The 12,333-nt window shown below is 43.8% G+C and overlaps 1 protein-coding gene across 4 annotated transcripts in view; it reads right to left on the bottom strand.

Moving 5' to 3' along the window:
- Positions 1-2,363: 2,363 nt before the first annotated feature.
- Positions 2,364-12,333, bottom strand: part of unc5b (unc-5 netrin receptor B) — a 50,360-nt gene continuing 40,390 nt past the window's right edge. For 2 of the 4 annotated variants that reach the window (XM_047029935.1, XM_047029936.1), the window contains exons 9-18: positions 11,748-11,798; positions 8,265-8,459; positions 7,566-7,934; positions 7,311-7,398; positions 6,715-6,889; positions 6,291-6,530; positions 5,991-6,140; positions 5,625-5,789; positions 5,295-5,473; positions 2,364-5,091 (exon numbers count right to left, since the gene is read on the bottom strand). In XM_047029935.1, the coding sequence (XP_046885891.1) occupies positions 4,926-5,091; positions 5,295-5,473; positions 5,625-5,789; positions 5,991-6,140; positions 6,291-6,530; positions 6,715-6,889; positions 7,311-7,398; positions 7,566-7,934; positions 8,265-8,459; positions 11,748-11,798 (1,778 nt within the window). In that variant the 3' untranslated portion in view covers positions 2,364-4,925. The remainder of the gene's footprint in view (positions 5,092-5,294; positions 5,474-5,624; positions 5,790-5,990; positions 6,141-6,290; positions 6,531-6,714; positions 6,890-7,310; positions 7,399-7,565; positions 7,935-8,264; positions 8,460-11,747; positions 11,799-12,333) is intronic. The other 2 variants (XM_047029938.1, XM_047029939.1) reach the window with 2 other exon arrangements.

Genomic DNA, 12,333 nt, shown 5'->3' with positions numbered 1-12,333 from the left:
CCAGCGCACACAAGCTTTTAGTGCGTACACAACGCTTATACATGAGGCCCCTGGGGTCTCATTTATAAAACTGTGCGTAGGATTCTCACTAAAAGTGTACATACGCCCAAAAGCCTAAAAGGGCGTACGCACTCCAAAATTCAGATTTATAAAACCGTGCGTAAGCACACCTGTACGCAATCTTCCCTTTATAAATCGCAGATTACCCACAAGTGTGCGTACGTGAATCTGCAATGTACCCCGCCCTGAACACGCCCATTTTTAACCCTAAATAGTCAATGCAAAGCACCTCATGAATGCTAATCTAGTATCTCATCATGACCCTGGCATGCGATTGTTCTTTACGGTGAATCATAGCGCATGACAACTTCTCAGACACTGTTAGCCTATTGGTGGAGCCCGAAAACTCCGAAAATTTGGTGGCCTGTAGATCACAAATTAAAAAAAAAATGTGCAGTGGCGTCAACTGTGCCAGTGATACCGCGAGTCGAGATACAATTTGAAAACAAAAGCCCTTTGTTATGAACAGTAGATTAAAGTCTGGACTGATACCGAGGACGTAGAGTGTAGCGATTCACGGGAGCTTAACGACTGTATTTCCAGTTTTTGACACATGAGGATATTTGCACAGTATTAAATAAATATATTTAGTTATACACTGTGTTATGCGGTTATCTAAAGGTAGCATATGTGATGTTATCCTGTATTCCATGCCGTCGGGGAATCTCCCCCTCCTGCACCCCCATAGTGGACAATCTGATTGTAAGGAAGCGCTGAATTTTGATTACAAATTTGAGTTGGATTGTACAAGGTTTTTATGGAACAATTATCACTCAGTACAAGCGCAATCAACACTGCTGGATGTAATCTTCATGATAATCATGAAATTGAATGAAAAAAAAAACGTGTACGAGGGAAACCAAATATATAAATATTACGAGTAATGTTCTTCCCACATTCAATTTCTGCAGTCTGACTACAGTATACGGTCATCTGCGTCGCCAATTCCTACTGTTTCCACAATGTGCGTAGGCCTACGGGAGGGTCAGAGTTTGCGTGGAGGACCGCACATTCTCCCGTCAAGTTTGTTTGTTATAAATCACAACCTTTGCGTGGAAAGTGGCGTACGCACATTTTCAGCCCCGTTTAGTGCGTACGCAAGCTTTATAAATGAGACCCCTGGACTTTTTCTATTTTTTTTTTTTTTCCTATCCGTTCCAATTCATTTTCAATGAAACCGGGCGTTGACGCTCGCGTAGGGCATTTTGGGAGCGTAAGCGAGCGTCAACGCCCGGTTTCATTGAAAATGAATTGGAAGCCGACGCTCCGCGCCGCTCCGCTCCGCTGTAGTGGACACACACGGTTACCCTCCTTACTGGACTGAGCTACCTATGAAAAAATAATACCACCAACATTGTTGTGTGGCAATAAAGTTCTATATTATCTATCTTATCTATCTAAACAGACTGAATGTGCACTGCAGCAGAACAGAATGTGTCAAAGCAGATTATACAGGAGTTGTGATACTCATTAGAATTTAGATGTTAATATGTATAATATACAGTATATATATATATGAACTTGTATGTGTTTAATAAACAATGTATTAGTAGTTAGTAAGCTATCTAAAAAAAGTTTATTAATGACTATATCCCTGCAGCAATTATATTTTGAGACTGCAGAACCTTTGATTGCTTTATTTGGTTTGCATTGACTTTTGGTTTATTAGTATAGTGTCATTTTGATTAGTGTTGGTTGTCATTTTATTTTGTCTTTGTTTTTGTTGAAGTTAATGGGGATCAAAATTAAAATAAAATAAAATACTCTTCTTTCCGGGCAATGTTCGTGGCTTTATTTTTGAAGCCAGTGATTATCAAAGTCAATAAAGCGTTCAACTGTCACCGTCTGGGCATAATGCTATTATAGTTAATGTCTTTAACAACTGTTAGTCAACTGTTACAGTGATGCAAGAACACTTTGACATTCACCACTAGAGGGCACTGCAATATCGCGAATTCTGGTGATGGGTTAACCAAACCCTAACAGACATGTGTAGCCCTGAATATCAAACATTTCATTTGATAATGAAATGAAAGAAACCTTGTTGATGGCTGTTAGCCTGTTGATGTCTGTTAGAAACATTTGAAGAAAAGTGGAGCCTACGTTAGGGTGTAGGCTAAGCAGCTTACAAGTTACGACCATCCAGCCTCAACACACTGCTCACTGGTTTGAGGTGCTCTGGGCTACAGCTGAACATCACTGTTGTGGAGCAGGATAACAAAGTCACTCTGAGCATTGACGTGTTACAAATCACTACTGGTTAACACTCTTCCAACTTCTCCATACATGACACAGGGATATAGTTAAACTAGGAAATATAATTTATTGCATAAAAATTATATTTTGTTACAGGTAAGAAGGCTAGACATTTATTTACAAATGGTAGTTTACAGAGTGAAGCAAGTCTGTTTTTGTCTCTGAATTAATTTCTTTTTTTTGTAAAAACAACATGAACAGCCTGAAATCAAAGGCGTGTAGTCCGGTTCTGAGGCATGACCCGAGTGGGTCATGTCTGGTAGGATTCAGACCAAGAGGAAACATCAAACTTCTTGTTATTGTTCTGTAATGATAACCAGTCTCTGTATCAAACAGGTTGGGAGAAGGGGGTAGTGGGATAGCATCCATTGTTCAAGGAGGTTCAATGCTTGTGACCCAGAACTATGTGTCTGTAGGGTCACGATGCTGTAGGACATAATATTCTTCATTATCACTGTAATCATCATCATCATCATCCTCAATATTAGCATTTCACTTCTCAGGCTGTGCTTTACTGAGCAGGGGTTACAGTGATCATATGTCAGCCCAGACTTCGTATCCATTTGGAGCTTACACATTACACATCATCAGAATAATCAGTTTCCATTGCTGTGCACTTTGTTCAATCACCAGGTATGACACATTATCAATTTAACCCAGTCTGCCTGCATCCTTGCATCTCAGAAATATACATGTTTCCAGGAAAACAAAGAGGATTTGATAATTCACTGTCATTTTGTACTTGCATAGCACTTAGAAAAATGGCAGATACATCTCAATCAAGCACACACACACAGTTTTTAATTCATTCATACAGTGATGGATAGCTGGGGAGGAAAGATGAGATACTGCCATGTATTTGTTTAGGATTTGCAATCATGGAGTTGAACACTATTTTTTGCTTCAAGGGCCAAAAACCAGACATCCGAGATACAGAGAGAGTTAAAACAAATTTAGACTGTCTGACAATAACTGAAATAACAATATTGACAATGCAAGTAGCTTGATGACCCTGACCACAATCAGGCAGCTATGTAAAAGGGAAACAATCAGTTAGTAAGAGGCATGGAGGAACAGAATAAGCTAAATAAGAGTTAGACAGACAGAGAGAAAGAGACATGTGGGGCATATAGGAAGAGAAAAGGGGTTGAAATACAGTTTAGAAAACTTGAGGTAAGGATTTATGCTCCATTGCTACCAGGTCAACACAAGGCAAAATTAATCTGCCGACAAGCCACATCATTATTATCTGGCAGCACTGCTGACTGTCAACATGATAACAGAGGTTGTCTTACCACAGCCAATGTTATTTTACATATTATGTCTGATAAATCAAGTAAATACACACATTTGAAAATAATTATTTGTTTCTCCAGCCTTCCACTGTTCCACCTCTCCCAGGCTAGCTCCTCCAGCATCAACAAAAACCAAGCAACATTGTACCTCGGTAATCAAGCACAACTTTAAAAAACAGAGTTCATGTCTCGATCATAACAGCAATGACACAAATGACAGTGAAAAAGAACAAATCCACAAATATGGATAATAACTTAAAAGAGCGTTCCCTAAAGGAAACTTTTAAGGGTGGACAGAGGGCTCTCCTGCTGTGTATTCTGAATCGGAACAGATTAAAGGCCGAGCAGAAAGACAGGAGAGAAGGTTTCAAGGAGAAGGAGCGATAAAAGAAAGGAGAGAGACCTTTTGTAAAGCTAACTGTTCTACCAAGACTTTGAGGCATCCAGGTGTACATTATCAATAATCAGTCTTGATCACCTGCCACACCTATCCATAAACACCTCTGTCCTCATACAACCCATCGTACTCCACCCCCAAATCCAACCAAATTAGAACTTCAAACTCAAAACCATTCCTGATGTGATTTGTCGTCAGTCAAACCATAATTATGAGGATAATATCTGTCAGAGTTGGCAAGTCTGTGAGTCTGTCCCTGTGTATGTCTGCCAGTAGCCTGAGGGGTTGCAGACAGGTACACATCCTGTCGCTAGCTGCAAACACACCATGACAATGGGGACCTCAAATATGGCTGGTCGCTAGGAAACAAAGCCCAATCCATGAGGTGAGAGGGTGTTTAATCATGCACTTTCACACTGGGCTTCGAGTATGTCTGCAGACAGAAGTGCGGGCGTGCCTGTACGTGCATGTGTGTGCTTTGATGTATGATTGCTTGGATTGTTGTGCGAGAATCCTCAAGCATTGTGTTTATGTACAAACAAGCCACATTTATTTGTTTTTCCTCTGAAGAAGAACGCAATTTACACTGCACATACGACACTGGGATGGTTATATGGCAATATTTTACACCTCATTGCAACTCCACCCGTCTTCACCTACACAAAAGGTGCCACATTGCTCTGAAGACAGGCCTGGGTAGTGAGTGTCACAGGTAGCCCAGTGTGTTGAGAGTGTGGAGGAACTGATGGGAAAGCTTGGAGAGGAGATGAGGCAGAGGTAATAAAGAGGTGGATATGACAGACATGCTCTCTAGGAGCTGTGTAGGGTCCTAGTTTCTTTGTGCATATATAGGCAAGTATTGGTATTTTCTTCATGATGGCAGATGTGCTCTCTTTGTTCTGTTTTCACTTGACCAATCAGCAATCCCCATCTGTTGTTATGACGACCAGCACCTCACTCTTGCCCATGTCTTCGAGTGCGGTCGCTAGAGAGACTAGGTCTGCGTCACCTTGGTGACAGGCCTCCCATAGGTCCAGCAGAACACCTGTGGGGCTGGGTTTTGTTGCAAAGTAGTTGAGATACCTGAGAGAGGCAGGGGAAAGGAATGAGGTGAAGTTTAGTGTCGAGAGAAAGGAATATAACAATAAGGGCTCTCTGCCGGCACTTTATTATAGATATATACATACAGGTGAACAAACAACACATAGAACAATACATATTCACACGCAAGCACCCCCCCCCCAAAAAATAAAAATAAACAATCCATGTCTGAGGTTGGTTTTGACCTGTCGAACCCCAAGCTATGTGCCAGTAGTCTCCAGTCACATCCGCGGGCACTAGGGGCGTCGAGACTGGCACAGATCTTGTGGCGGATGGTGGCAGGCAGGCGAAAGGCATAGGGGCCCACCTGGGAGGAGGGCAGGCAGATGCCTCCCGAGGGCATGGGCGAGTGTGGTGGCAGGGTCTAAAAAGTGGGTAGGAGAAGGCAAGCTGTTGGAAACCAAGAGAGGTCTGGCACATACTGTTGATGCTCCTTTCCTTGTACATAAAATGGTGGTGGCTTCATTTTCACTGCCCCCCCCCCTTTCCCCCTCTAATCCCAACCTCCCAAGTACCTCCTGGATGTCTGTGTTCAGCTGGAAGATCTGCCCTTCTCCCTCCACCTGCCGGACGCAGATTTTGCAGGCGAGCTGGGACACCGCCAGGCTGCCTCGCTCCAGACTGAAGGTGCAGTGGAGAGGCCTCTGGCTGCCACTCCAAATGTGGTAGAAGGGGATCTCCTAGAAAACCCCAAAACACAAGCCCAAATAGCTAGGGTCACAAAATAAGTGACGAAAGCTATTGACAAGTTCATTCGTTTTAGGGTTGGGGTCATTTGTAATATGTCTGACTTGTCATGACTGGGATGTAAACTCAATAGCTGAGGTTCTCTACATGTTTTACAGAGAGAACTGGGGTGGCAATCATGTTGGGTTTCTGACCTGGTACTTTGCCAACAGCTTGCTCCTCCAGTGGGAGTGTGGGATGTCATGGATGGACAGGCGCAGGTTGTGGTAGCTGTCTTTGAACATGAGGGGCTTGGGGTCCTCCAGCAGAAATCCACCTAGACTCTTCTCCAGTTCCAAAACCTCCTATGTAAAAATAAAAGAGAGAGGGGGGACATAAGGGGCTTGTGGGTCCAGATGTGAACAGAAACACAGAGAGAGGGATGAACAGACAGAAATACAAACATAAAACAAGTGAGGAAAATATGACACAAGAAAGGGAAGAGGGGGGGTTACCTTGAGTGCATGGGGGGTGTCCTGGATGCAGTAGATACGCAGGCTGTAGTCCAGGGACAGGCATGGAGCTCGGGGCGCAAACAGGGCCAGCTGCAGACGCTTGCAGGCAGACTGGGGTGGGGCGGATTGGCCCACCAGGCCGTAGGTGCCAAGCTGCTCCAACAGCACGTGGCAGCTCTCCTCCTCCAGTTGCAGGTAGCACGGTGATGACAGGGTCTCCTCCCCCACCGTAAGCACCTCCTTTAGGCAAGGGGCAGAAGCACAGCATGAACAGACGGCACACTGCACACTTGACTAATATATGAAACAACTCACCAGATTTGATGAAGTAATGTTTTGGTGGTTTGTATTTAGCAGTGTTGAAAATTAGGATAGGAGAAAAGAGATCACATTGAAATAGGATCCAGATCCAACAACTCCTCACCTCCCAGGCCCCCTGATGTGTCTGGGTCTTGAGGGTGAGGATCCAGTCTGGGGTAGGGGTGTCCAGCTGGGCGCAGTGTGGCAGTGTGAGAACCACAGGCCGGCTCAGCAGCATCCCCGATGGTCCACAGCTCACTATTGGGCTGAGCACTGTTTGACTGCCCTCCGACGGGAGCCTACACACAAGGAGAACAACATGACAATGGCAATTTTTGGCTTCTCTATCATGTAGACTTAAAGTAAGGATCCCAACTGAGATTGACATTTAGGTAATGCTAATTACCTTACAATCACACATCCAGAAGAAAGAAAAAATAAATTAGACAGGAAAAATGTAACAGAACAGATACTTTTTGCAGGCTGAATCACAGCTTTAAACTTGCTTGCACAGCAACTCTGAATTCGACTTAGGGTTGTTCTCTTTGGTTAGGAACCCTCTTAACTGTAACTTTTACTGACGATCCATGAACTAAAACCTCATAACTAAAGACCCAATACTTCTAAATGATAGTGATTTTGATGGTGAATGTCATTTTGTCCCCAACTTTATTCCTTCTGAGAAACCTTGGAGAAACTGAGTCTTAGATGCTGGCTTACGTTGTTTTCTCCCACTTGCTGATTATCAAGTACATCTCGTAAAACTTCCCCTGAGGAATGGTTCCTGGTGGAATTAGCAGACTCACACCTAAAGGTGTGTGTGTGAGAACAAGAGAGACAGAGGGAGAGAGAAAGAAATGAGCAGATTACACTGATTACTATGAACCACCATTAGAAGGCACCTCCATTTGCTGTTGCGTGTGTGTTCCAGTGCATTACATTTTCTGTGTGTAACTGAACAGGCCTTCACATTACCTGTGTTGGGGATGGTGAGGCGTCCACCCAGGTGACCAAGGGTGGCGCTGGTACTTTGTCCAGGCTCTCTGGACAGTGTCTGCCCATGGTGCTCCCTGTCCCTGCCCACCGTGCCCACCATCTTCAGGCTCAGGATCTCCCCATCAGAGGAGCCCCCCGAGGGGGGAAGCTCCAGGGAGGACAGTGTGGAGGAGTTGTACACCTTAATCTTCAGGCTGGGAAGAGGATCCAGCAGGGGAGAGGTGGTCATGGGGATCTTGTGGGGGCTGTCATTGGCCCCCTGCTGCAGGGAGAAAAGGGGCCCACGGAAGGGTCCCGCTGTGGCAGTCAAGTCTGGGGGCGCTGAAGGGTGCAGGAGGTGGGGGTTGTCTGGAGGGAGAGACAGAAAGAGAGAGAAAGATGAAAGAGACAGATGAAAAAAAAAAGAGAGAAAGTGTGAGAGAGACCTATTTATATGTTGTCTGGTAACAAGATCATAAGAAACACAGTTGCTACAAAGGATTGGTGCCATCAATAAACTTAGGATGGTTAGGGTAATAGAATAGAGATAATAAAAAACACATATAGTAACATATAGGGTACAGAACCCCCCACCACAAGGATGGACAAATTAAGAACACTACAGACAAAAGAGGGATGATCAGGCAAATCAGAGCATTGCAGAAGCCACTTAAAAGCAGAAGCATGAGAGCTCCCTACCCTGTCTGGGAGGCTTGTAGTTGCCGGGATGGAAGGCCGCTGTGAGGGCAGAGGAAGAGTCTGTGATGTCACCGTGGAGGTGGCGGCACCTGCGTTGGTATGCCAGTATGCCCACACACAGCACCAGTACGCCGCACAGCAACAGCGCCCCCACCAGGCCAGCATACACCGCCACACCCATGCCAGGCTCCAAAGCTGGGGGAGGGCAAATAAGTTGGGTTAGGTTTTCCACAACGATATATATATATACACACACACACACACACACACACACACAAACATCTGGATCCAAAGCTGACAGAGGACGGAGTGGCAGCTATATGTGTATAAACGTACAAATTCACACACACATTCAAGTACATAAATAATTCAAATCAGGGAATCACAAGAGGACAGGGTTGTTTGTGATGCAGATAACAACTGTAGCCTTTAAAAAAAGATCTATTTAATTCGAACTTTGTTGTAAAATCAATGCCACATTCCCATTTCCTAAGTCCATTACCCCATGGGGGCTCTACAGAACAGTGGTAATGATCACACATTAGTCTGCCTCCCCACCCTTGACCTGCAGGGGAAGTTCTTCACCAAAAAACTGTGGCGAGGGGAGGTGGGTGAGGGGGCATTAACCTGACCTGCTGCCTACCCTAACTCCCTCCCCGCTCTCTTCTGCTGGTTGATTGTATCTGACTGGGTAGCAGACACACACAACAACACACAATACTCAACTCCTCTACCTATCCCACTTCCTCATACTAGTGGAAAGATGAGCAATTGATGGCACATGAGCTAGGGGAGGGGAGGGCAGAGGGCCACTTGGGTAGTTGGAAAAAGAGGACCAATACAGTAGAGGAAGAATGGAAGATGTAGGCTGGACAGAGGAGAAATGAATGAACACTGTTGTTTGAGAGAAGGACCCAGGAGGGCTAGAGAAATGAAAACAAGTTAGGAGACAGGAGGATGGGAAAATATAGAGAGGCAAGAGCAAAAAAGTACATGGAGTACAAGGAAAAGTTGGGGAGGGTGCTGAGAGCCAGAGGCGGCCTGGCCGAGAGGCTGAAAAGAGAGATTGCACGCTCACGTGGCACAACGGGAGCGAATCCGACAGCCGTCCGCACTTATTACCAAAGAGGGAACAATGGAGAATTAGGTGCATTACTGGGGCCGGCTCGGCCTGCTCCCCTGTCACATCCAGCTAGTCACAACTAGCATCACCCCGATGGTAAACTCTAGAATATTGATAACTTGGGCCCGATTTTAAATCTGTTGAAATTGTAGAAAGTGAAAATAATTCACTTTTTTCATATACAGTGCCCTCCAAAAGTATTGGAACAGTGAGGCGAATTCCTTTATTTTTGCTGTAGACTGAAAACATTTGGGCTTGACATCAAATAATGAACGTGAGACCAGAGATCAACGTTTCAGCTTTTATTTCCAGGTATTTACATCAGGATCTGATGCACAACTAAGAAAATATCACATTTTGTTTGAATCCACCCATTTGTCATGTGATCAAAAGTATTGGAACAGATATACTTAAAACATATTTAAGTGAATAAGACTTAATATTTAGTTGCAAATCCTTTGCTTTCAATAACTGCAGCAAGTCTGTGACCCATTGACGTCACCAAACTTTTGCATTCTTCCTTTTTGATGCTTTCCCAGGCTTTCACTGCAGCCTCTTTCAGTTGTTGTTTGTTTTGTGGGGTTCCTCCCTTCAGTCTCCTCTTAAGCAGGTAAAATGCATGCTCTATAGGGTTTAAGTCTGGAGATTGACTTGGCCAGTCTAATACCTTCCATTTCTTGCCCCTGATGAACTCCTTTGTTGTTTTGGCAGTGTGTTTTGGGTCGTTATCTTGCTGCATGATGAAGGCTCTGCCAATCAGTTTGGTTGCATCTTTCCTTAAATTGGCAGACAAAATGTTTCTGTAGACTTCCGAGTTCATTTTGCTGCTGCCATCATGTGTTACATCCTCAATGAAGATTAATGAGCCCGTCCCAGAAGAAGCCATGCAAGCCCAAGCCATGACATTACCTCCACCGTGTTTCACAGATGAGCTTGTGTGTTTGGGATCATGAGCAGTTCCTTTCTTTCTCCAAACTTTAGCCTTTCCATCACTTTGGTAAAAGTTAATCTTTGTCTCATCAGTCCATAAAACTTTGTCCCAGAATTTTTGAGGTTCATCTCTGTACTTTTTGGCAAATTCCAGCCTGGCCTTCCTATTCTTCTTGCTAATGAGTGGTTTGCATCTTCTGGTGTAGCCCTTGTACTTTTGTTCATGAAGTCTTCTGCGAACAGTAGATAGTGATACCTTCACTCCTGCCATCTGGAGGTTGTTGCTGATCTCACTAACAGTTGTTTTAGGGTCTTTCTTTACAGCTCTCACAATGTTTCTGTCATCAACTGCTGATGTTTTCCTTGGTCTACCTGTTCGACGTCTGTTACTTAGTACACCAGTAGTTTTCTTCTTCTTCAGGACATTCCAAATGGTTGTACTGGCTATGGCCAATGTTTCTGCAATGGCTCTGATTGATTTTCCATCTTCTCTAAGACTCACAATTGCTTGTTTTTCACCCAAAGACAGCGCTCTGGTTTTCATGTTGTTTTCACCTCTGAATACAGTCTGCATAGACAAAACCTATCTTACCCAATCTGAACCTGAGTGTAGACATTCAGTGGTATTTATTGATTGAATAATGTATGTAATAGGACACACCTGGGCAACAAAACACACCTGTCAGTCACATGTTCCAATACTTTTGCTCACGTGACAAATGGGTGGGTTCGAACAAAAAGGTGATATTTTCTAATTTGTGCATCAGATCCTGATGTAAATACCTGGAAATAAAAGCTGAAACGTTGATCTCTGGTTTCACATTCATCGTTTGATGTCAAGCCCAAATGTTTTCAGTCTACAGCAAAAATAAAGGAATTGGCCTCACTGTTCCAATACTTTTGGAGGGCACTGTATATATCCAGTAGATCCTTGTATGTGAATAATAAGGAGCGTCGACTACACTGCAATATAAACAAAGCTTGCACAATACAAGTCCCGACTACTCATTTAGGATGGATGGATTCGCGTTTGATTTTGTTTTTTCATGTGATGGCATTAATTATTCTCTTTTTTTTTTGTTTGTGTATCTTCAAACCACTGTTTATTTAGGTTAGCTGGCTTCCTGTGAGGGAGGAAACCAAATGGGAGCTGGTTGGCAGACGTATGTTAGTCTAATAAACGACACACAGCTCAGGATGTGTCAGCAGTCCTAACCAGGATAGACAGGGACAGAGGTGTGTTTGAAATGACCTCCTTGTGAGACGACGCAAAACAGGACCCAGTCATGTGCCATGCTATGACTCCTCATCTGTGTCTACAGAAACACACACACACACTAACACACACATACTAACATATACACACAACTATGCAGGAAGTGGATGAATAGTGGACAGAGGGAGGGGAAATTATGAAGTGGTGAACTTACGATGGCTTGCATGTTCAATAGAAACCTTTTTATCTGTTTGAACAGAAACAACAAGAGAAGGAAGAAAAGAAATAACATAAAAATGTATGTAGAAATGCAAATGAATGTAATAGTAACATAAGGAAAATGCAAAAAAGGTGGTCACAAAGCCTATGAATACAGTATGCAATAAAAAGGAAACTACTGTACTGAAGTCCAAAATGAGCCTATGATAAAATAAGATCAAAAAAGTTTACACCCTCTTTAATGTAATTTCTGTTGAAGTAGGCCTATGGCTATTTGTACAAATACACACAGCCTGGCCTGTGCCAGTAAATTAATGAATGAGAGAAAGGTCAAGTTGATTGTGATTGTGATTACAGTGACGAATGAACAGTAAAGCAGTTAATCCAGCTACTTAGGCAGTAGTTTTCTTCTAGACTCCAAGCTGCTACAAGTGCTGTAGTGTCTCCACTGGACTCTCCACAGGGCCTCCAGCACAAAGGAACAACAGACAACACTCCTGTGCAGCTGCATCAGTGTGTGTGAGCTTTAGGCCTGTATTCCTCCCTGCTTTGTGTGAGAAGAGTGTGTAGAGGACGTATTT

The sequence above is a fragment of the Hypomesus transpacificus genome, chromosome 11 (assembly GCF_021917145.1).
Source record: "Hypomesus transpacificus isolate Combined female chromosome 11, fHypTra1, whole genome shotgun sequence".
In the NCBI taxonomy this organism is placed as follows: Eukaryota; Metazoa; Chordata; class Actinopteri; order Osmeriformes; family Osmeridae; genus Hypomesus; species Hypomesus transpacificus.
Note: the sequence above shows the minus strand (reverse complement) of the source record. Positions and strands in the feature narration are given on the sequence as shown.